The sequence below is a fragment of the Bombus fervidus genome, chromosome 12 (genome assembly GCF_041682495.2).
Source record: "Bombus fervidus isolate BK054 chromosome 12, iyBomFerv1, whole genome shotgun sequence".
Taxonomy (NCBI): Eukaryota; Metazoa; Arthropoda; class Insecta; order Hymenoptera; family Apidae; genus Bombus; species Bombus fervidus.
The window spans coordinates 5,463,314-5,489,813 of NC_091528.1; the positions used below are offsets into that span (position 1 = coordinate 5,463,314).

At 37.2% G+C, this 26,500-nt stretch overlaps 1 protein-coding gene across 3 annotated transcripts in view; it reads right to left on the bottom strand.

The window, feature by feature from the left end:
* The window catches only part of L (zinc finger protein Lobe), a 131,739-nt gene that overhangs the window by 92,062 nt on the left and 13,177 nt on the right, over positions 1-26,500 (bottom strand). For all 3 annotated transcript variants that reach the window (XM_072013861.1, XM_072013860.1, XM_072013862.1), the window contains exons 2-3: positions 17,684-17,764; positions 17,399-17,461 (exon numbers count right to left, since the gene is read on the bottom strand). In XM_072013861.1, the coding sequence (XP_071869962.1) occupies positions 17,399-17,461; positions 17,684-17,764 (144 nt within the window). The remainder of the gene's footprint in view (positions 1-17,398; positions 17,462-17,683; positions 17,765-26,500) is intronic.

Consider the following 26,500-nt stretch of genomic DNA (forward strand, 5'->3'; position numbering starts at 1 on the left):
AATTTCGCGTGGGCTTCGATACTCCCACATGTTCGCCCTATCAAATACCCACGCGTCAACCCTCTCGAATGAAGTTTAAATTCGCCGATCAGGGGAGACGCGACGCTTTGAAATCCGATATATAGCGTGCGTGTGTTAATTAGCCTGTGCTACTACAGGATTTCTGAAATTTAATGTACACCATCGGTGATAATTGATACACGAAATTCATCGTAAATTCTATTGCCACTTTGAAATTTCCGATTTTAAATTGAAAAAAAAAAGAAGAAAACCTCGAAATCACTGGAATATTTATGCCTCGAAATTTAATACACAACACTGGTAATTAGACTTGCTATAGAATGTACCGTTCCTTTTTTTTTTTTTTTTTTTTTTTTTTAATAAAAGACATTATCTATTTATTTATTTATTTATGGGAATAAAGTAGCCATCAAAAAAGACATAACAGCATATCGTTACATTTCCTTGATCTCTTACTTAGAAACTTAATATTAAAGAAACGAATTTTACCCGCAGGGGTCACTTTTGTCCCGAGGATCTTAAGCGCGTAGTTGAATCGTACACTGTAACTAGGTTAAATCATCAAATTTTAACCTAACTTTCTAACCTAACCTAAATCAAGGATAAAGGGACAATTTCCATCAAGAAACGGCTGACAAAACTCGCTGACTAGCTGGAAGACGAGATGTTGGAGCAAAAGATGAAACGATGAGATACGAACACGATCTAGAAGGAGGATCGTTAGTATGGCCTCGGGACACTGACTCGTTCTAACCTTTATCTCCTCGAGTTACCAAGTTTTACCGCGGAAACTAAAGCGGCTCGACAACGGGCACCAGTCCCTTGAAGTTATTAGCGAGCCTGGGAAACTTCCTCCAGGCTTTCTCATTCGTTTACGCCCGCGAATAACAGGTGGTAGTCCATCTCTCTTCCCTCTGTAACTTTTCACCGAATCGACTGGCTTCTTTCTACTCTTAAACACTGTTTATCTCCTATAATTAGATTTGTCTTCCGTTTGATTTATTTATCTGGATTAGAAGAATTAATCGCGAGTTGGAACATTATTATCGTAACGAAATTCGAGTGCCTGGTTTCTCCTTGAACCTTCTCAAAATTTTCATTCTGGCAATCTCAGCCTTTCCGACTCTTGAATCGCTTATCTGCTACAATTGGATTCTTCTTTCATTTTGAAGAAAATTGTGATTTGAATTACGATTTCACATTTAAAATTATAATTACGATTTTCTTATTTGCATTAGAAGGATTAATTCTGAGCTGAAATATTGTTACTCTAACAAACTCGAGTACCTTGTTACTTGTAACTAATTTTACGACTACAAGCGCTCTTCGTGAAGAATGCGTACGTGTCAACTCGAATCCACAAGTAACGAATAGACTTTCGTGCATCGACGGTAAATTGAAAAGTGCGAAAGTTCGAAATACCTCGTCGGTATCTCGTATTCACGTTGTCTTTGTTCTCCGACTCGTCAAGCACGGAGTATGTGTGGCTGTCGTGATATAAAATTAAGTTGCAGCGAAATGTCTGTTTTCTGAATTCTTGTCATAACGCGAAATCTCTTTTCGACGAGTATACTCGTCGAAAACAGCTAGTCGGTTAATACTTCTATACTAGCAGGAAACCCATCAGTAAAACAACCGATTCCTTTAATCAGCACGCATCAATCTGATAGAAATGATACCTTCGGAACCGTCGACGTGCTCCATCGAATTGCAATTGCAATTGCGGCTACCACGAGTTTACCACCGTGAGTACAATCGCATTAGATATGAACAGGAAGCACCGGTGCCGGGAGAGCGAGTTTATAATGATAGAATGGGAAGGTCTGGTCGCTCGAGACCGTATCATACTTTACCACTATAGCGGGCTAGCTGTTTCACACACGGTGTGTCGCGGCACACGCATCGAAACGCAAATGGGAAAAGCTGGGAAGGGGGGAAGGAGGAAAGGGTGGCGACGGGGGTGACAAAGTGCATTAGAAATCAGAGATCAAACAGTCAATTTAACTTTGATCGTACCGCTGCCCCACTGAAAATATTCTACTTTTGCGTTTGCTTTTAACGTTTTTTCACTCGCAGATGTTATACTTTAACACAATTCCAGGTGTCAGAGGTCGTGAGAGCGCTTGAACAAATATAGAACATTTTTGCGGATATGTGACGCTTAATGAGAAACAACTGTCACGATTATATCGATGACACATAACACATATGGACATTTTCTATGAATACGTGACACATAATGAGAAACGACTCTGTCATGATTATATCGATATAATATGATACTTGAAATTTTTTATGAATAAATTTGAAACGATTGTCACGATTATATCGATAAAATATAATGCTTGTAGAAGCTCGTTACGAATATGTCGTAAAATACGTAATAAGCAGCGACTATCGACGATTATATTGATAAAATTTTTAACGAATCGGAATATGTATATAGGAATTGCAAGATATTTATTGCAGGAGAATAAAAAAATATTCTAATGCCTTTTTAAAGGAAATACGCATTATGTTAAGTAACTGTTATAAGTGCATCTGCAATTATTACAGAAAAAGAACTACATCTAACTGAATCACGAAGTTGTGGATAGGATTGTTTAATTTTTTAATGGCAATAGGTCAATGTATAAATCGCTTTTTATAACGTTGATTCCATTAATTGGTTATAAGCCTAGCTTCGGACTAATTAGGACATATTGGTATCTAAAACATCCACAATTTTGACATAAGAAAAACGAGGCATGTCTTTCATGACTATATTGGTAAACTTTGAAAAAACATGCATACAAAAGATTTCTCGCAAATATAGAAAAATATTGCGATTCATTCCATGAACCCCACTCATTAAACTGTTCATTTGTATCAATGAATTATTCGTTCTATTAATAAGCTTCATTATCTTTAATGAGCTACCTTTTGCACTAACTATATACTCGAAACTTTACTATGCTAATTACTAATATTTTAACGAATTTGAATGGTTGCAACAAGAAATGTCTTGCAACATTTATATACATTTTCATACTTGTTCAAACTTTACCAATATAACACTAACGACATTTCCAAAAATGTCGTATAAAATACGTAACAGATTTGCAAATATTTTGTAAAATAATTATTGGAAAGCTTTCGAGATTCGCTTCACGCGTATATTTCAACAAACTGTTTAACTTTCGTTCGATTCAACATCGACGTAACATTCCATCCTCTAAAAACGATATTCGGATAGAACAAAAATGATGTTCAGAATGCTACCTATCGTATTAAGTTGGAAAATAACAAACGTCCTGAATAGAAATTGGTTTGAGATGTGAAGGAAGAAGAAAAAATGTTGCAAGTTGGAGAACGTAACGTGACAGGGAACCCGTAAAAAGGGAATATCAACGTTCGTTGCCGCTGGTAAGGGTGTAATTACGAAAGCGAAATACGCGCCTGACGATGAAGAAAATAATTACGCCGGGATGCGGAGATTAAAAAACCATGCAATTTTTGCGCCAGGCATTTTTACACGCTTGTACGCGGAAAGCTGGTCGAATAACGCGAGAGTTGATTTACAACTGGCACCAGAATGTTTTTCGTAGCCGCGTATTTTACACGGCTGCACTTGTATTTATGCACGGCCGTTCGTTTCAAATTTCGTTTCGTTGCTATCTCTGTTTATCGAGAAACAATTTGATAATGAACAGTTTGATAACGAACGGTTTGACAGTGATCATCGCGAAGTTAAGTGTTATCAATAAAGGACGTTTAAAGGGAGGTAAATTGTGGTAAGAAACGAAAATTATTGGCAAACTATAAATTTAAAGAAAATCAACTTATTCTAGAAGAGCGTTAGAAAAGTGTTGTTTTACTATGGAAGGATTTAATCTTATTCTAACGAGAGAAACTCTTCTTCGTTAACGTACTCGTCACTGCATAATAAACATTGATGCACACAGACGATAGAACTAATTGGAAGGATTTAATTTCTCTGTACAATACTACGTAATATTCTGTATAATAATACAGAAAAAAGATTTTTGTCCAGAAGTATCTCAAGCGAGTAGAAATACCGATTGTTGCTCAGACAATATTCTAATTTTACAATCCTACAGATTTTGGGAAATTACAAACAAAAAGAAACAGATTAAAGGAAAATTTATAAGAGGAGAAACAGCATAACTTTCCGAAGAATGAGTACTTTTTCGATTGAAAGTATCCAAAGAGAGGGGGGATGTTAGTCTTTAACTGGAGAAAAAAATTATTAGGAATTTATATATTATAAAGAAACCAATATATAGGCGAAGATTATTAGAAAATTGATTTTATGCTGTCTGTAATAAAATTATCTATGACCCTAATTAATATCCATGATATAATAAGAGTTTAAAGTAGCACACATATGTGAAACAACGTCACACTCCTATACGTAATATCGTTTACCATTGTTGAACAGCTAGGTGTTGCTGCAAGCGAAAATTTATGATCATTATTCCAGCTCTGGACAGATATGATCATGCACGTGCACGAATTTAGGTTTGTATAATGTCCCGCTGTGTAATTTGGAATGTATCATGAGATCACAGATACAGCGTCGTGTTTATGTAACGTCACAACTATGATTTCGAGCCTGTGAAATTAATTCACAAAAGCATTCGCCACGTTTCTCTATGCGCTCACTGTGATTCTATTCTTTGCTCAGCCTTTTTACGTATGCGTTTGTATATAGCAGCGCAGACTGCGATAGAACGAGAAAGTCAAAATCAGACTCGTAAGAGATTCGCTATAAAACAATTGACAATAAACAAAATTGTGTAAAATTTGATTTTCTTCCATCCAGCATTTTTTAAATATTTAGTACTCAATACTAGCTAAAGATAAAAATTATCTTTCTTGAATCCTAATATCTACTGTAGACGACTGCACATTTCTTTTTGGAATTTTCTATCAAATTTATTGGAAATCTTCCCATTCAGGTTCAAATTAAAGAATAATGTCTATCCAATATCGATATCTTACTTTGAAACCAGGTTCCAATATAACAGTTACCTCAAACATTTTTTGGAAAAATGTTATTGAGTGAAAATTAATTTTTATTTCAATGCAGGCCAGTTATCGATAAATTTCAAAGAAATCTAGCAAAAAATGAAATGATTATAAGTTTTTATTCTAATTACGAATAATCATTACTAATGATCAACATTTTTTCAGCTACCAGTTACCATTATCGATGACGGAAATTTAATTTTGATTAACAGTAACCGATACAAATGACCGAGGTTGTTCTTGTTCACCAGTAACCATTATCGATGTCCCGAATTTTATTTTGGTTATCGATAACCATTAGAAAATTTTTCCTCGTTGCATTCGAGTATTGTCGACTGTTATTGATAATTAGTATTCATTTAGACGACATAAAGAAATTTAATTATAAAACTCATTTATTAAGCTAAAAGACGATATGAGAATATTTGAAACAAAGAACAGGATGAAACTATATTGTGTTACAATATTTTTATTAATAATTGTATTACTGTTCTACTACAATATCTTCTATTCTATTCTTTGTTTTATATATTTTCATTTCAATTTTCTTTTTGCTTAACAAAATACACAAATTTTATCTCATTAATTTTATTCATATTGCCAATGAATATGCACTAATCATAAATAGCGTTAATAACAATTGACAATAGCCGGATGTAGTCAGGAAAAATTTTCCTCGTCGATAACGGTTATTGGTAAGCAAAATAAAATTCGTGCCATCGATGAAAGTTTACTGACAACTAGAAAAGAAAACATTTCATTGATCATTTATATCGTTTACTGGTAACCAAAATTAAATTTCCTTCGTCGATAATGGTTGTTCGTAAACAAAATAAAATTGCCGTCACCGACGATGATTACCGGTAATCAAGAAAATCCTAATCATTCAGAATCCGTAATATATAATAATCATTGTTATCCGCAACAAAAATTTTCTCATTAAAGATATCAGCTCCTACACCGTAACTTCTACAATCTATAACACTTATAACGTCTGTTTAGAACGTTAAAGAACTACATTATATCGTTACAAAAATACTCCTCTATCACTCTCCCAATAAATCTCTCGCATAATATAATCATACAGAAATATGTACGATTCCCAAGACGAATGATCATTCGATGTTCACCAACGGAGATTCAAGGAATTCGATTCAAGGTTCAACGTCTTCCGCTTGGACTGCCATCGATAACGTTTAATTTCAACCAATCTACGTAGTAACTTAAAAAATTCACCGCGCTAGCGAGCGATTGCAAGCGTTTTCAGCCCATCGGCTGGCACAGGTGCATCCGTATCGCGCGTGTAAAACGCGCATGTATCTTCCGGTCTCTTCTCCGTGTGTGCGTCTATCCGTGCATGTTCACCAAGCTCTCCTCTTCTCTCTTACGATGCAAGAGTAAGAAAAGGAGAGTTGAAGAGACGGGAGGGGGGATAAGGAAGAGGAACGATAGAAAGGGAGAGAAAAGGAGAAACCTAGAGTCGGTCCCAAGGGATACGTAGCGCTGTGCCATGGCCCGAGGCAGCTCGTCACCTGGGACAACCTTATATCGGCGAGTACAGTCGCACCGAGAAAGTGCCATTGTACCTAAAGCCGTTTTCCTTGCTCTTGATCAAGAGCCATTCGAGAACAAGCACGATTTGCGACTCGAAACGATTCGTGGCTCTTTCTCGTAAACGATCGACGAACTCATAGACAATTTGCAACTGCCATTAACTAGCATAGTTTGCCTCTCTATCGGTTGACATTTTTCGAATACCATTTTACGCGTGTATTGGGAATTATTGAACGGACTGTTTAAAGAAGTGGAGCGAAGTACGGCTGAATTCTGGAATTATGCAACGAGTTGTTATATAATTTTACACAAAAGTGATAACTCGAAATTACCATCGATAACAAGTACTGTTTCTCGGAAAGGAGCCAGAAACCGATAGATAATTTTTTTCTGGAAATAAAATATCTTTCCCGTTTCCCTTATGTATTGAAAATATGTCATAAATGTATACATGGCGGATTATTAAAAGAAGCGTTGAGGTACGGCTGAATTTTCAAGTTACAGAATGAATTACCAAGGTCCTGATATATCGGATGTATGTATAATACTATTAGTGAAAGTTTCCAAGCGATATGTTACAAATTACCAGCGAAAACACGCGTCCTTCCATCTCCATAAACTAAGCTTCCTAAAGATCTCAAAAATTCACAACGCGACATTGAAAGCTCCTCCAGCGAAACTCCGCGCCCACGTTAACGTTCCACCAAAAACTTCCACCCAAGCTCGCACAAATGGAGTACAAAAGTAAAAAACAAAAACAGGAATGATACAACGAAAAGAAAAGAAGAATACGATATAACGGAAGAGAGAGAAAGAAAGAGAGAGAGAGAGAGAGAGAGAGAGAGAGAGAAAGAGACAGAGACAGAGGAAAAACGTAAACGAGATGAAGAGGAACGAAGAGTAACGTTGAAGTAAAGGTTGAAGAAGGATGAAGCAGCTGGCGAAGGGATGGTCGAAAGGGGGGGTGGTGGTAGAAGGGTGGAAAGTGCGAAGAGGCAGCGGGGCCAGATCCCATGGGACTCCGTGCTCTCCTCTGGCGCTGCCAGCACTCCGGGAACGCGAAAGAGTGGCGAAGGGGTGAACGGGAGGGACGCAGAGGGTTGGCGGGAGTGGGTGGCGAATGGAGGGGGAAGAGGGAGAACTAATCAGCTCGACGCATGCGCACTGGGCTGCCCCGTTGGTCTCCAGGGATTCCCCTGGCATTCCCCATAATATACCCTCTCGCCCAACTCCCCTCGCGTGTGCTCTCCCGTCTCTCCACCCACCACCCCTTCCATCCACCTTCTTCCTCATCCCTGAGCGCCCTCTTTACCTCCGTGTCCTGCTCCTCCTGCACCTCTTGGATCTCTCACGTCGTGCGGCTATACCAGCTACAGGACTTTCCAACGTCCCGCGGGAAAACGGAGAACTCTTCTTCTCCCTTCTTCCTTTCTCTTGGTCGTTTACCGTCTCGTTTCGGCAAACTTTCTTCCGTAAGTTTTGCTTTTGTTGCTTTCGGTTTTGAGACTCACCGGTGTATTTGGCTCGATAAATTCGTCTATTTATTTGTTTCTTTTTCTTTTTTTCTTTTTTTCTTTAATTTATTTATCCGGAGCCCCATTTACATCATCGAGGGTTACTCAACGACCATGGTTGTAGGTAGACGAATTTTGTTTGTTACACTCGACAGGCAAACTCGTTATAATCCTCTTACTATAATCGTTATATTATATGTATTTCTTATTATATAACTGTCATTATAATTCCTCTTTTAGAGGAAATATAGACGCAAGTAATCGAGTGGTTGATTATCAACTAGAATCGCTAGGAACATGGTAGCTACGACCAGTTGCGGCTAGTACGTGATTAACAAGAAGTGACTAAGTACTTAAATAGAATTTAAATACCAAGAATTACTAACTGGTAAAATAAGAATAAAGACAATGCGACAGGCAAGATCCAAGGCGATATAAGAGGACGTTGGTGTGTTCAAAGTAAGAGAGGTGGTTGCAGAAAGTGTTTGGTAGATGTATTGGCGTGTAATATCACACGGTTGAAGCAGCTAAAATAACCATACAATGCACGATGATGTTCTACTCGTGATAGTTCAGCATGATGTTTTTGGATGCAACACTAAGTTTAACTTTCTCTATAAATGTTTTGATTGGAAGAGTCGAAGCTGCAGGCACGACGTTAGTACGGCTTCTTTTCGTTGAAATTTGGATTTCTGCGAAGATCGCAGACGCGATTGCGTTTCACGACGCTGGGTTTTCCAACTTCGTACGACGAAACGAAGAACTCTCGCTCTATTTCGCTCTCCTTTTTTTTCCACTTGATCGTTTACCGTCTCATTTTAGCCAGCTTCCTCCTCAAGCTTTTGCTTTCGTTGGTTTCAGTTGTAAGACACGTTATATTTGGATTGGCGAATTTATCTATTTACGCGTTTATCTGTCGATTGGAGAAGTCGAAGTCAGAATCACGATGCTAGCATTGACTTCTTTCCGTTAAAATTTGGATTTTCACGAAGAGATCATTTTACAGTGCGGAGCTTTCCAACTTCGTACAACGAAATGAAAAACTTTCTTTCCTTTCGACTCTCCTTTTCTTCCCCCGATCGTTTACTGTCTCGTTTTAGCAAACTTCCTTTTTCAACCATTGCTTCCGTTGTTTTTGCTTTTCAGACGCGTTGCTGTATCGTATTTGCACTGACAAATTTACCAATTTATATATTTACTTCCCGAAGAGTTCAAGCTGCAAGCACGATGTTCTGGCCTGGCTTCCTTTTGTTGAAATTTGCATCTCCGTTTTACCGTATGCGACTTTCCAACTTCCTACGAGGAAACGCAGAACTCTCTTTCCCTTTGGCTCTTCTTTATTTTCTCTCGATCGTTTACCGTCCCCTTTTAGCAAGCTTCCTTTTTTCACTTTTGGCTTCGAGACTCGATAGCGTGTTTGAAGTAGTGAATTTAGTTATCGATTAGAAACGTGGAAGTTACAAGCACTATGTTGGTTTGGCTCCTTTTTGTTGAAATTTGGATTTCCATGAAGAGAGTTTTTTGCGGTACATGACTTTCCAACTTCCCAGGGGAAGATGGAGAACTCCATTTCTCTGTTCTCTCTCGCTCGTTTACCGTCTCGTTCTGGCAAGCTTCCCGTCTTTTAAGTTTTCGTTTTGTTGATTTTCGTCTCGAAGCTTATTGGTGCGTTTAGACGGATAAATTTATTTATCCATCGCTTCGGTTCCTTTTTTTATCCAAACAATTTGCATTCTCTTACGGGGCAAGCTACGTATCGAGGGTACGTCATTTTCTTCGGATTCTTGGATCACGTTAATTTGTATTATCACGTTGGTGTATTATAGGCTTTTTGGCGGATTATTGGGAGATTTGTTGGTTAAAAAATGAAGCAATTGATATAAAATTCAAGATGATTTGATATTGAAAAATTCGATAAAATGAAATTCGAGAAGAATGGGTGCGCGAAGATGTCACAGTTTTAAGAGTTAATAGCGTGAGGTAAGAGTGATCCCTTAAAAATCGTCCAACAAAAACGTCGTCGGGTCGGTGTTCGTGACGAATTGAAATCTCTGACATTAAGAAAATGGGGGATCTCGGTTCTCCCAATGGGAGAGGTTGGCAGGTCCTCCAACCTGATGGTGGGCGACGAAAAATGAGAGGGCGGTAGGAAGATTATGCGAAAGCTGTTCGGGAAGCCGTGTCTCTCCTGTCTGTTAAATAATACTGATAAATACGGATACATTCGTTCCCTGGATGAAGTCCCAGTTTCTTCAAGAACATCCAGCGAAATGGAAACCGGTATTACGTACATTAATTAAGGAAAATTTTCATCGGGAACGTGAAGAATATTATTAACTGGAATAAATTTTTCGAGCCACGTTTACTCTTCCAGTTTCTCCTTCAAATTTAATAACGCCGACGTATCAATTAATTTATCGCTTATTTACGAACTTGCCCGTACTCCTATAATTTATTATTATATAAACGTATTTAATTTAATTTTAGGAAAAGTGCAACGATGCTTTAAAAAAATATAAAAAATAAAGATAAAAATAAGGAATTCCTGAATGAAAAAAAAAAATGAAAATGAAGTTTCAAGCTTCAATATCTACATGCTAATTAATCAGATCCGAGCATATTAAATTTCGTATTATTTAGTTGTATTTCGACACGGCTAGACAAATTTCATACTGTGAAAGCGAAATATAGAAGCTCGTTAAAAACCGCTTTATTGGAAAATGAGTATCTACTTTTTGCAACCATTGCAATCCTTTTGCAATCCTTTTTAAATATGTCTCCATGAGCTTGTTAATATAACGCAATATAACTGATAATCGCATTGATATAATTGATAATTCCAATTCGAACGCAGATTATTTTATATCCCGAACGAGACAAACAAACGATGAAAAAAGAAATCGCCAGACACGGCGGGTTATATCAACAACGACTGAAGAATCAGTCTAACGACCATAAAATTACCGGACGCCATGCGTTAAAGAGACATCACTTTTTACATCTATCACCATATAGTGATATATCACTTGGTGTACTCCGATTCGCGTCAATTTAAATCACCACAATCCCTGCCTATTCTCATTCTACGATAGATTGCTCATACACAGATTGCATTTAAAAAATCGATAATTCTTTTAATTTAAATACGTCCACAAGTGACCAAGTATGTTCGTTAATAAGTCAAACGAGTAACTTAAGATCGACAGACAGCAGCTCTCCGTTTCCAATGATTCGTGAATCGTTTCCAAGAGCAACAATTCCCTTTCTATAAATCAAATCCTCAAAAAAAAAAAAAATCCAACGCTTACGCGACGCGTGTCCCTTTGTTAAGCAATAACGTACGCGCCTGGTTAATTCCTAATTGGCTGCATCTGGCCTGGCGGAAAAAGATTCGAAATAAAGGAGGATCGATAAAGAAGGACGGATGTGAACGTGTTGTTCGAATAATCGAGACCCAGCGGGTTTCAGTCGCAACAGAAACCACCCTTCCATGGATAGCAAAAAAAAAAAAAAAAGGAAAAGAGAAAGGAAGAAAGAAACTAACAGAAACCACCCTCGGAATTCTTTTGCTGGTCGTTGGTGCAAGGCGTTAACCTACCTCACCTCGACTACCAACGATCTTCAGGATGAAATCGAGTCAATATTCCCAGGATAATCGTAATACGCGGACGATGCGCATCCCGATGTATCCTACGGAGAGATTCGTCATTTTATCTTTACGCTCTATTGATCATCGGCATAAGAAAAATAAATTTTTGGTCCTGAGAATTCTTTTTGTTTAAACGTTTAATTTTGTGCGTTTGTAATCCTTTGTTAGAATATTCTCGGATATTGCGAATTTTTAATTCGAGCATTAATAGGAATTTGTAATTGGTAGTTTAATGACAACGAACAATTTTTCTTGATATCTGTCACTGATATCGTTTGTATCATTTCCCTTCGCTTTCAGTTAACAATTCGTCGTTTTTTATTTATCGTTTGGTACGAGTTCAAGCTTCAGTACCACCTCCACTGTAAGTGACTTTTAGTCGAAATAACAGAATTTTTCTAAACTAGATAAATTCATGGAGATTTCAGCAATTTTCCTGAATTTTTCACTATAAGACAAATTTAATCCATCATTCGTTACTCTCAAATTCTACTATGAATATAGAATACCTCTATTACCCTTGATCTTTGAACGAAATAATAAAGTTTCTCTAAATTAAACAAATCCATAGGAGAATGACTCGTTCTTTTTCCCTCCAATTTTCCACTAAAAGGCAAGTTTCATTCATTGCTTCTAAGCTCCACCGATGAGCACGTGATTCTCTCTCTCTTTTTATCTTTGACTTCCAAACGAAACAATACAAATTCTTCCAATTTGAATAAACACAAAATATTGCCATTTCTTCGTGACGAGTATACTCGTCAGAAACGTTTAACTGGTTAGTTTCTAAGATCTCGGCAATCGAAGAAGCCCACATTCAATAACGTGCGGACTTTATGAAGTGAGTTTGAATTTAGTTTCTCAACATTTAATTCCAAATATTTCCAGAATAATATTCATTTTTATTTTATCTTATTTACTAGAAATGCACGATATTAACCATATCCAAGGAACGACAATTACAAGTGTCGTAACGTGGCTGCAACAGTTCCAACTCCACTTTCGTGCGCAGTAAAACTCTATGAAATTTAGTCTCGTTCAGATTTAACTTTAAGTTTGAGTAGAAAGATAGTGGAGATGTTTGTGTCATTGAGATTTCATGATTTCACGTTTGACAAGCAAGGGCTGTTCGACTGCAAGTCCATATTTCGCATAATCTAAAGCTACTGTGCGATGCTTAGGGTTTGCCCTAAACTTACGAATGTAAAAAGCTTGACGATCGTAACGCATATAAAATGAACGTATACACATTTAAGCAAACTGATAAATACCGATCTAGATTGCGACTGTCAATTTCGAAAATCTAACTTCTATCAAATCTAGCCTCGTTGTCAGCAATCGGCGTAAGCTCTGAGAACAATTTTTCCAATGACTTGACTATGGCAAAAAAGTCCGCTCATCGGAGCGTACAAACTGACACGTTGATGAGTATAAGCTTCTTTGTCTTCTTGTATCTCGCAAACTAATTGTCAGCCCAACTTAAAAACTTGCTTCACAAGCTTGTTTGATCTTTTGTCTCATCACAAGCCATAATTCGCTAGCAAATTCGATTTCAAAATCGAAGGTTCAAAAACGAACGGAGGACGTGAGGCACAATTCTGTGTCATTCTTTCACCCTGCAACCACGTACGCAACGTATACTAACAATTTAATTTCGTTATACACAACCCGTTAAACAAGAACATCGTCCTTCGCGTCTATACAGGAAGATGAAGGAGCCTCGTATAATCTCGCCTAACGATTCCGCTGACAATCCTCGAGACCCCATAAAATTTCGTTGCCTGTTCTTACGCAAGCCAAACCAAGCCACGCTGGCAATAGTAACAGCAGCAGTGGAGAAGCAACAACCGCTCGCAACGAAAGATTCGTTCCTTTTCCGCGTAGCCGAGACAGATCTTGCTCTTCCTCCCCGAGGAGAAGCGAGATCCGACTTTTATCCGTTCCTCCCTGTACCAGCCGATTATTATTTCAGCTTACCTTTCGCCAAGTGTACTTGCGTCCGCTTTATACTCCAAGGTAAAACCGGCTTGGAGGAGCTCGGAACGAGGTTGTATCCCCGAGGAGGCCACCGACTCCCAAGGGAGATGCCTCGGTGGTTCTCTCTCTCTCTCTCTCTTTTTCTCTCCCCTTTCCGACTCTTTGCCCCTCTTCCTCTCTGTCTATAGTTTCCCTCTTGTTCGCTCTTTCGTTCCTACAGAACGGTATAGCGCGGCTGTCGTTGCTACTCGAGAGTGAAAACATCGAGGCACCTCTGTTTCTTTAATACACGGTTTCTACGTTTCTGTCTCTTTCTCTCTGTCTTTGTCTCTGTCTTTCTATCTAGAAACCATCGCCGCTCATTACAGAGGAACAAAATGACGCAACGTTAGCGACACGAGTTTTCCAGCTGCTTCTATTAAACTGGTCGTTGCTCGTTGTTGGAAGATAGTGTAACAAGGAATCGGGTGGCTGAAGGATCATGGTTTATTTGGCTTAGCTTTAGCTAATGGAGTATCGATTTCAGGATCTCGGAATTTTTAGGCTACGACCGAGCTTGAGGTTAGCTGCGGTTGCGCTGCAACTTTCGGGCTCCGAGCTTTCGCAGTATCAGTCTGCGGATTTTTAGATTATCAATCCCGAAGATCGGAGGATCTTCCAATTCTTAGTTCAGTTTTAAGGGAACTCGCGTTGATTCGTGAGCGTTGCTGGAACTTTACGGTACTCCCTAATTGATGTGGAGAATTTGTTGATTGAAGAATTTCTAACTTAGGTTTCAGAAGACCTGGATCAGTCTGTCAAAGTTGTTAAAGTTATTGGCTATGCAATTTTGAAAATTGCTGAATCTTAGAAGTTAGAAGAATCTTGTCCAAGGTTTATAAAGAAGAAACTGTGCTTTGAAATATCCACAATTAGCACGCGTTTACTTGTAATCAAAGGATTGAGGAATTTTTAGCTCAGGTTTGTGAAAGACTTGAATGAATTTGTCAAAGTCGTCAAAATTGACTGTACAATTTTGAAGATTAGAGGATTACAGAATTTTTCTTGGAAACTTATCGACTTTGAATCTCGTTACAGATTTAGAAAAAAAAAAAAAAATATATACTGCGCTTTGAAATATCCCAATTTTCTGCAGAAAATTCACGCGTTCATTTCGGTGCGGTGCGACTCGATATAATTCGCGTAATCGAAATTTATCGCGTAGCTTCGACGTTTCGGCGTTACAAATGGACAATTTTTCGGTTAATATCCCATTCATTGTCAAGCATAATGGCTTTCGCATAGCTTTTTTTTCAGTGCTTACGGTGGCAGTACAGTGTTACTAACTGTGTAGCAAAAAGAAAAAGACAGAATGACGTATCGAAAAAACAATCCAGGTCTATATCGCTTAAGATACTATTGTTTCCTAGCTATACTGTGGAGAGGACATATCGACATAATAAGCACGGCAGGATCACTTTCGCCACCTGAGCCCCTATTACAATTCTGAAAGGAATTGCCCTAGCTAACACTTCTTCTACACCCCATATGCTATATACCATATGCATGAAGTAAATAGAAACTCCCCTTGTGGGATCACTTAATGATTTTAATGACATTACTATGTATAATGTAATTTCGATAATTTCTATAATTATGACCATATTAATTATTCTCACTATAATTGTCTATACTAATTTCTAAATATGATGAATAGATTATTCATTACTAGACTGCGGATTTTTATGTATTTTTACATTTTTATGAACACAGCTAAAGAAATATAGGGTCTGAGTAGCAAAATTTGTTTCGTTCTAATAAATAGCCTACCTTAAATATTTTGTATATTTTTACATTTTATATGCGCGGTGTACATTTCTGCACCTTCAAATTTCGAACATTCTAAATGCGTAAAGATTCACAATTTAATTATTATATAATATACTCAAATGTTGTTACATATTGTAGTACCTGTATACTATTATTATGCAGTATATACAAATTACTTTATTTAGGAAATTTAAACAAACTTAAACTTAAGAAATTTAATAATAAAAAAACACGACCGGGCCTAAAACGATTCAACGAATGTAACAGGGTTAAACAATCTGCTAGCTCAAATTTTTCGGATCATTTATCAACACGATATTTTGTAATTAGCTTGCGGCTGTTTATACATTTGTGAGAAATTTAAAAATGTATAAATAATCTAGCTGGAACAGGTCTGTACGCTCAATTTTTCTTCTTACGATCATAGAAATATAAGTGGAAATAAACATAAATAAATGAAAATTCTATCAACCAGTTACCTGTTGCGATCTCTTTCAAAATTTAGAGACGTACCTAAAGCATGTCGCAGAATGTAAGCGATGACGAGTATACTCGTCAAACACCGAGTATATGTTATAACATAGAATTAATTTGTAATGAAATGATTGTTTTACTTTGCAACTTTTCGCAATTACTAAATTCCAATGTAAACAGCAAATTATAGCTACCTTTTCCGCAATACAAAATATCGCCGTTTCTTCGCGACGACGAGTATACTCGTCAAGCACCGAGTATATGTTATAACATAGAATTAACTTGAAATGAAATGATTGTTTTACTTTGCAATTTTTCGCAATTACTAAATTCCAATTTAAACAGCAAATTGTAGCTACCTTTTCCGCAATACAAAATATCGCCGTTTCTTCGCGACGACGAGTATACTCGTCAAAAACAGCTAATCGGTTAAAACGATCCAATTTCGCCGCTCTCTCGCCATTTATCCTCCTTTTGTTACGCGTACGTCGCGGATAAATTTCGAACGATCGAGATGAAAACGAGCGAATGAAACGATCTGGTTGGGAAAGAAAAAAGGTGTGCGTCGACGAGGCACACGCGACACGCGAAAGGATCCAGAGGGGACAAAGGAATCCCATATTCATAGGGTCTAAGGTGGGTGGTACGTTTCTTGAACGGCGACTACGAACAATGACGACGTGTCTGAACGCATTGTTGCGTCGCGAGGCAATGTCCCGCGAGGACTGATAAAAGTAATGCACCAGAATGCGGCAGAATGCACCGACCGCGCCTCCCTCAATTCCTGGCCCATTGTTACATCTGCATAACGATAGTCGTCTGCCGGCAGTGCTTCATTGTACCGAGTATATTCGATGCTCCAGAGAAGAAGATGCTCGCGGAAACCGATTCTTCCTTCTCACTGGGTTAACGCGTAGCTGTATACCCAAAATTAAAGCTAATCCGCCACCCAACGACACTAAAATGATGAATTTCTTGACTTTTCTGACTTTGCAGAATAATACATCTTCTGGCCTAGTCCTGTATAAGTTCTTCTTGTTTTGGCTTCTTCATCTAATTTGTTGGTAAAATATATGGTTTACGTCCTGATTTGATCATTGAGCGGAGATCAAGCAATTATCAAAAATCTAACGAATAGCAAAGAAAATTTGAAATCTATAGGAAAGTTGATCTATAGGAAATCTATAGGAATTCTGTCTAATCTTTTTGAAACGTGTATGATGTATGCCGTGGTTTATCGTCGAGTGGCCATTAAGTAATTGGCCAAAAATCGAACAACCGGTGAACAAAATCTGAGATCTACAGAAAAGTGCGAACAATGGAGAAATTAAAAATCTACAGAATCTATTGGTATAAGTTCTCGACTCACCCTCCGAATGTTGACTGAACGCTCTCTGCAGCTCCTCTTCTTCCTCTTCCTCCTCGTCATCTTCTGTAAAAGAAATGCCAAATCATAAGCGATATAATAATAATAATTTATAATTAATAATAATCATATATATATAGTAATCATATATAATTAATAAATAATCCACGAGTATTTCTACTTAAAAAAAAGTTACAAACAAAAGTGGAATATAACGAAAATCCAGTTAACTGTCTGAATTTAACGTAAACGTTGGCTAACGACGAGAAAGTATTTAGTAACACTCACGTTTAATTCCCGTTGTCTCATTATCCTGCTCGGTTACCTCCAGGACATTTTGCTCGTTCCCGTCGTCCCACTCTTCGTCTCCTGCGGAGAGACAAGCAACCATTAATTCCGTTTCATTTGCATATCAGCCACGAAGAATAAAATCTGTATTTGCGAAGGAAAAAAGGAAAGGGGTAAAAAAAAGAAAAGAAAAAGAAGAAAGGGGGAAGAAAAGAGCAGCAACGAACTACGAAATTGTAATTCTTCTCCCTTTCGACCATGTGAACATTGCATACCATAAGATACATATACAGGGTGCCTCAAGCAACGTGGCGCTAAAATAAAGATAGCGAAAGTTGATGTTACGTGGTTTAGGATTTTTTCATTTGATGATGTTTAACAATGAAAATCGATTTATTTGTTTCATTTATTAACGGTAGTTAGTTTATTTATCGGTGGTTTTACATATTTAATTAGATCGGTTTATTATTATATATTTGTTTATTTATTATTATTTATTGGTTTGTATATTGAAATATTTATTTGTTAATCGCGCCAACCGATACGCTTTATTGAATTATTTAATGGTGATAATTGGTTCAGTTAGGTCTATTTTTAGATAAAAATAAGTTGATAAGTCCACGCTTTGTAATTGTAAATAGGTTGCCAATGTTTATGCATTTATGAAGTATGCAAATAATGCAGAAATGCCTATAATGCAAAACACGTGGCATGCAAAGATGTATATCAAATATTCAGAGCAAAGCACTCGTCATAATATTTAAAGGAGCAAATTTCTAATCAACGTTCAGTTCGTTAATTGTTTAATTATATTTTACAATTTATATCTAATATCTATTCTATAATTTATATTTATTGTATAATTTATTCTTTCTATTATTCTACAATTTATACTCCTTGAATTGTAAAAATAAAACATAAGAATTCCATATATAGCTCAAAATAAAATTTAATTTTTTTGCAAAATTAGGTTATACTGCAATTTTATGAGAAATATCGTGACTAAGCGACTGCAACCAAATTTTGCAAATTCACTCTAATCATCTGAATTATAACGATACTTTTAAAACGATTCTACATACGAATATAAAAATATCTTGTAAGGCAAAACTGCACCCAATACCTCTGCATGCACTAAACGATGCTTCCCATCATTTTTTTTTTTTTTTTCACAAAAAAATATACAAACGTACTTGTGTTTTAAATCATTATACTTCTAGTATAAATAATTATAATTCTAGTTCTAGCGGGACACCCTGTACATATATATGTGTTGTGTGTATGAATATGAATTCCAAGTAACACGGCGAGAAACGATTAATAATACGCTTTTTGCAGACCGTCCAGCGGCGGATGAACAAGATTTGTGCGCCGAATGTAACGACGCGAATAAGTTTAACTTTAACGAACTACGTTTCATCGTGAAATACCGGGTGAATTTGCGAGGTGCGAGTAAAATGTTTGATAACAAATTCGTCACATAGAACTGATTAAAATGGATTATCATTTTAATCAAAATTATTCGCAACGGTATTAAATTAATATAACAATGAACTTTCCTTATTCGCGAACGAGCAATTGTAGTTTCTTCTCTCGTAAAACATAACGAAAGAAATTCTACTGGTAGACAGCGAAATTAATTCATGATGTTCCTCGTCCTCTTAAAAATATGTTTTCAAGACAATTAACCAGTTAACTGTTCGAAAACTGTGTTCCTAAAATGTATCGCGTAAGATAAGCGACGACGAGTATACTCGTCAAGCACAGAGTATGTGTGGCTGTTATAACATGGAATTAAGTTTTAATGAAACGACTGTTCTATTTTGTAATCTTATTACTGCAATTTGTAGTTGCAAATTGTAGCTATTTTTTACACGTGACGAGTATACTCGTCGTAACACAAAATATTTCCATTGCTTCGTGACGAGTATATTCGTGGAAAACAGCTAACTGATTAATCAGAAAATAAATCCGGCTCTTCTCAATACATTACGAATTCGTTTACACTAACGAGAATGGCACAAATAATCATAAACTCCATAATATATTTTCGAAAATAATGCTGAAAATATCATCTAATTCCTAATTCATACGATTTTATCAACACGTCGACCATGATTTGCAAACAATCACATCCACGAATACTCGCGTGCATACACGCACAGCATTGTCTTTTTCAATTTCTAATTTATGTTTAGAACTGATCCGACCAACAATTCTCAACAGGTTCGATTTTCAAACAAACAAAATTGCTCAAACAGCAATTCAATTTTCTCGCCTGGTATCGTTTAATCTTTTCGAATCTGTAAACGATGATCACAATCCCAAATACCCAAATGCAAACGCATTGATCGACGTACTGGCTGTAACGAACGTTCTCGTTAAACGCTGAAATCAGTCTACTTTTTCCGTTCGAACATACAAAAAAAAAAAAAAAAAAGAAAGAAAAATAAGCAAAAAGAGAGGAAAAATAGAAAAGCGAGAATAAAACAAATCCGCATTCGACACCTTGGAAAACAGTAGCAATCGGTCGGAGTGGCAAGTTTATCCTGTGAAAAGCTGGTTTGGGGGCGCGGAGAGAGAGTTTGAATGAGACCAATGTGAAAGAGGTAGAGGGCGGATGCAAAATAACAAACGACCTGTTGGCCACGTGGACAGGGGTGTAATTTTTTAAGTTTAATTTTGTGGTCCCACGTGACAAACGGATGGCTCTACTATACGGCAGCCCACGTCAGTACGGTGCGTGGGTATATTTCATGTTGAAAACACGGCTCGTCGTTTCGTGTTTGATGATATACAGGCAACGAGCCGTTGCGAGCCAACTTGCTCATCTACTCTATTACGCAACGATGAAATTCGACGACGATCCTTTAGCCTGGCCTCCTCCGCGTTACTGAATGAACGATGGTGATTCTTAAAATACATCGTGCACCTGAATTCGACGTCAAGCGACGTCAGGGAGATTCTACGATTGGAAACAAGACGGAATTCAGGAATAACGAAATTACGTTGACGGTTTCATTCTCGAGAAAATCGAATTCCAATACTTGCCTGATATAAGCGTATTTGATTAATTCTCAGATTATTCTATGTACGGAAATAAGTCGAAAATGAAGAGTACAACTGTCTCGTTTGAAGTCTCGTTTTCAAGAAGATCGAGTGCACGCTCTGTGATGATAATTCTCCATTAGCTTAGACAAAGATTAAACCAATGGAAAACCAAAGTAAACGCGGTTATGATAAAGGCAAACACATTACATCTACTCTAAGGAGTGGCGTTGTAGGCTACGATAGCTCTCAATAATACTACAAATATCTCAAACAACAACAGTTACCTACTTAGAAATGCACTTAAACTCTCGACTAACGTGGAAACAACACGTACGCGGCAAGTTGACCAGATTAGAAATCGGAAGGAAGAATATGTATTGGCTTATCAGCGCAAACGTGGAAAATTAAGTACAGATAACCAACTTCTCGTCTACGGAACAATCGTCAAACTCATTTAGACGTACGATATCGACCTGTGAGGCACGACTGCTGAGAGCCACATCGCTAAATTAGGAGCTTTACGATCTATCATGTCCAGGACCATGGTAAATGCAACGCGGTATGTGTGACATGGCGAACCCAGTAAAGATCTGAAGATCAGTTCAGTGGCTGAGGAAATTATACGCTTGTGTGGCAAATACAAAACCAGATTAGTCTATAGTGTTGAACTATTTACCATCGGAAGGTAATATATGAAAGAATGAACCAAAAAACTAATAGCATCCTCGGTCAATTAAGTTGTACGAAGGCCACAAACAATGTATAACCAGTTAGCTGTCTCTGACGAGTATACTCGTCATGAAGAAATGGCGATATTTTTAAAATATATTTTAAATTAATATAAATTAAAATACATTTTTAAAAAATAGAACAGTCATTTCATTACAACTTAATTCTATATTATTACAGCCACGTATATTCTGTACTTGATGAGTATACTCGTCGTCGTTTACCTTACGCGACATTTTAGGAACACACTTTTCAAAGAGATCTCAACAACTAAGTGGATAAACGAAATTGTAAATCCACTGAATGGAACTCCATATGGCAATCGAAAACCTCAAACACGCATCGTCTCGCTAATTCGTAATTCGTGTCGTTAATAGCCTCAACAGCTTATGCGACGTTAATTAATAAATAAATTTTAAAAAAGGGGGAAAGAATAGATTAAACAATTGTCGTAACAACCTAGCCGAGAAACTCTACACAAACAACTTACCTAAAAGACTGCACAGAAAGCATCCTAACGAACCACGATAATAAAACAACACTTTTGATCACAAATCTACTACACTTAAGACTGTTATATGTTCAAACGATCTGTAACGAGAAAGCATGTACGCGTAATATTTACGATTAACCGCTAAATATATTTACCGAATCTCCTAACAGGACAAATTATAAAGTTCACTGAGGTAAAAGAAAAGAAGGAAAATGTTCTGCATTAAACGCGTTCAAATTCGATTTTCTTGCAAAAGAGACTTTGAACGAAAAAATTGTATCCTACGTTTTCGACTCATTCTAGCGCGTAGAATAACCTGCTGCCAATTTTCCATTCCTATTTAATCGAAAATTAATCAAACGCGCATATGCATGACGAGTTATCAAATTTCTTGAACACGAAGTCTACAACGCGATTTCATTATTCTTGATTTTCATCTCATTTTGGGTCTGAGAGTCCCTCCGATCGTCGCTGTAACCGCGAATTTACACCAACCGTGGCATATTCTAGCCACTATCAATCAAAACCTAGTCTCTTGAAGCACAACGAAGAACAGGACCGAGGTAAGAAGAAGCTCTACCTTCTTTTTAACACGCGATAATCGCGAAACTTTGATGAAGGGAGTTCCAGCGAGAGTCTTATGGCTTTCGACGAAGCTTGCACGTTGAGAAAAGAAAGCTTGTACGTCCATCGACTTTATTGGAAAGAGCCGCGGGAGAAGGAGAACATCTTCCTCTATGGATGGAGCATTAGCTTGGAGACGTGAAACAACGAAGAGCAGCAAGGGATGGAAGATACTGGGTCTTAAATATTCTACAAGACATCAAGCCAAGGCAGCACACTATGTCGAGCACCCTTGGATTGAACCTTTGCACCCTCCGCCCTGTCAGCTGTCAAGCTGCTTCTGTCGAGCAGCTCTCGCGTTTCATGCCACCTAGGATACCACGAGAGTTAATGCTTCATCCATCATCGAGGACTCCTACTAGCAACGACTTTTCCATCGGTTCTCTCAACCTTGTCTCCCTAATTGCTCCTACAAACTTCTACCTCTCATCCTCTATTACTGCGCTTAGAGGCTTGCATCGGTTGTTCGTAGGAATCTCGCGGTTCGTTCTTCCTGCAATTGTTTAACCCCTTCGGTTGAAGAAACAGTACACAGAGCGTTCACGCTATTACTAGCGAGCGTTTTCCTCGTAAACGATAAATAATGCGAGGAAAAAGCGAAAGAGGAAGAAGATGAACGGTTCGAAGTATTCGCGATAATATTTTTGCGCAAGGACAAAAATGCAGATACGCTTCGCAGTTGTATTATTCTTTTAAATGGTAACTTACTTGTTTTTATCGTAAAACCCATCGTAAAACCAGCCATTTCATACTGGGCAACCTAATAGAATCTAGAAAATTGGAAGATCAAGTAAAATACATTTCAGGTGAAAAAATTCGAAATATTCATGGAGCTACCCCTTTCGTATGCAACCCGGTAGACTGTAATCGCCGTAACTAGCTACGAAAATCAAATAAGAAAATTCTAAACCCCCGTAACACCATCCATTTCATACGCGTAAAGCTAACAGAATCCAAAAAATTGGAAGATCAAGTAAAATAAATTTCAGGTGAAAAAATTGGAAATATTCATGGAACTACCCCTTTCGTATGCAACCCGGTAGACTGCAATCGTCGTAACTAGCTACGAAAATCAAATAAGAAAATTTGAAACGCTCGTAAAACCACTCCTTTCATGCGCACCAACCTAATAAAACTGGAAAGATCGGCGGAGCAAGTAAAATATAGCGCTGATAAACCAGTTAGCTGCAAGTTTCACGCTGACTTCGGTCACGAATGTATCCGCACATCCGCGTTATCGAAAACAGCAACGTACTTGGAGGTTAAGCCGCAATATGCAGTTACCCTCGTACGAGACATCTACGTGGGTCATAATAATACATCCGTTTAACGTTAGACAGGGCCAACAATCTCGAAGGTAAAGAGGGGTTGAGATTGCGCGAGCTGTATTTTCCAGAGCTTAGATCGGAGAACGTCTTTGTCCTCCGGAAACGGTCTGCCTCCTAAACTGGATACCGATGCTACGTGCCTTCTTACCTATCTTCTTACGTGCTCATATCCGTAACGCACACGTGGTTCAAAGCCAATCCCCTTTACCTTTACGATTATTGCCCGGACCAAACTGTTTTACCTCGCAATTGTTTACTATATTTACGACAAATCAAATTTGAAAAGGAGATACATATACGAGAAAGGCGAATGAATGAAACTAGATGTATGGGAGTTTAATAGTCGAAATTTTATTAGATAGAAGAGCAGGAGAGCAGAGGAGTAATGAAAGTAAGGATGTTGTTGATTAAAATTCATCTTTTAGGATTATTTGTTCGCGATAAGTAACTTTATCGAATTAATTTATTTGTTTGTTGAGAAATTGGTCGTTACAATTATGTACTTAGATAACGAAATTGAGAGATGAGTACGAAGAATGTAAAACAAATGAACGAAATTATGTATAATAGTCGAGATTCTATTATTATTAAATTAAAATTAATCTATTATTATAAAAGTAGAGAAGCAATGATGTACAAGTATTATTCATGAAAATTTCCCCTGAGATTTAAAATTATTTGTTAATAATATCTTAATAATAAGTAGCCTTATGCAAGTAATTCAGTTCTATTTATTGTGAAAGACAAACCGTTCGTTAGTTATAAACGAATGAAGTTGAGAAGCGCAAAAAGTGGAGTTGATTAGTTTAGCATCTGGGAAGCTCGTTCGTTTCTTTGATGATGAAGAACATGAGTGAGATAGAGAGAAAGGAAACTGACTCGTTGACGAAGGAAATTGACAACAGCAGCTGCTAGTGTATTTCTAGCGTAAAATGAAATAATTATAATACATGTAACCGTAATCTGAAGGACCCTAACAAATTACACATTATAAAACCCGTATAATACGAATGTAAATAACAGATTTACAATGGGAATACAGAGAAAATAAAAACAATGAAAAGCATCCAATTTGTACTAAATATCGTTCTAACACTTACGTCCGGTAGTGTATGTATATCTCATCAACCAATTGCCACAAATTCCCAATTACCAAACCCAAACCCACCCACGAACCCAATATCTATCCTCCGAACAGCCCAACGAATTAAGCTTGCCTAACCCACGGCTTAACCGGAAGCTGCAATTTCCCTCTGCCTATATGGTTACCATCTTCGTCCTTGGCACACCCATGGAATACCAAAACATCTTTCTCTTCCCTTTAGTATGCATCTCTGCTACAAATTCGATTTGTCGTAAATATGGTAAACAATTGGGCTGCAAGGTAAAACAGTCGAATCATTGTTACCTGGACAATAATCGTAAAGGTAAAGGAGATTGCACTATCATCCAGGTGCGCATGCCGGTATGTGTGTTTCGCGTTAGGAACATAATGGGCACGTAAGAAGACACGTAAGAAAAAGAAATTACGTGCACAGCGACGCAAAGATTTATCGTGGTTGTTCTCAAAGTTTGTAGATAATATTTTGTAGATATTTTGACATACAGCGTGTGGAAAGATGTAGACGTAATATACGTAGTTATTTAGACGTGAAGATAGCGTGGAAAGCTCGAGTAATTGAATTTCACAATTAACCTGTTTGAAAAGCGTATACCTAAAATGTGTTGGGAAAAAGTAAGCGATGACGAGTATACCCGTTGTAACACAAAATATTGCCGCTTCTTCGCGATGAGTATACTCGACAGGAACAGCTCACTGGTTAAGGGAAACACACTATTGCTTTTGATGAATATGAGAAAATTACGTTCTCATTTTTTGATACAATAAAGAGTTTTAATTTTAGGTAAGAGAAAAAGGGATTTAAAATAGTAATAAGGATAGCTGAACGAAATGGAAGTTCTTTCGACGTAAAAATTATAAGAAACATCTAAAAGTTGAAGGAATTTTTGTATTCGCTGAATACAGCACGATGTAGCCAGAGTATGGGAAACTGTGTTCGAGTTAATATCAAAGAAACGTATTATTATAAGCCGATCTATATGCACGAGGATGATAACTGCATATTGAGACTAAACCCTCCTGTAACAAGAATCTTGAGCAGAGATATTTTAGGACGCGATATACATGTAATATGCAAGGATGTTTCTTTCCTGTGCTTCGAATGTAAAATCTTGAATTACGAGGATCCGGTTATTCTTAAATTTTTCTACTTATCTTCTTCTCTATCTTTATTATTATCTATTTCACTATTTTCGTATTTTCTTCTTTTCTCTTTTCTTGTTTATATTATGCAACACAATAAGCAAACTACGGATGTCCATAAAAATTTATTTTTTTCTTTAAAAACATAACTAAAGAAGCTTAACCCACATAGAAGTCCGTTTTCTCTATTAAATATTGAAACAATAACTTTACTTTCCATATTATTTTGCGTTATTTTCATATAAAATTTTACATTTTACATAAAATACTATTTTACGGAATACATCCTTTATATTTCCATGCCTTTAAATTTCCCATAAAATGTACAG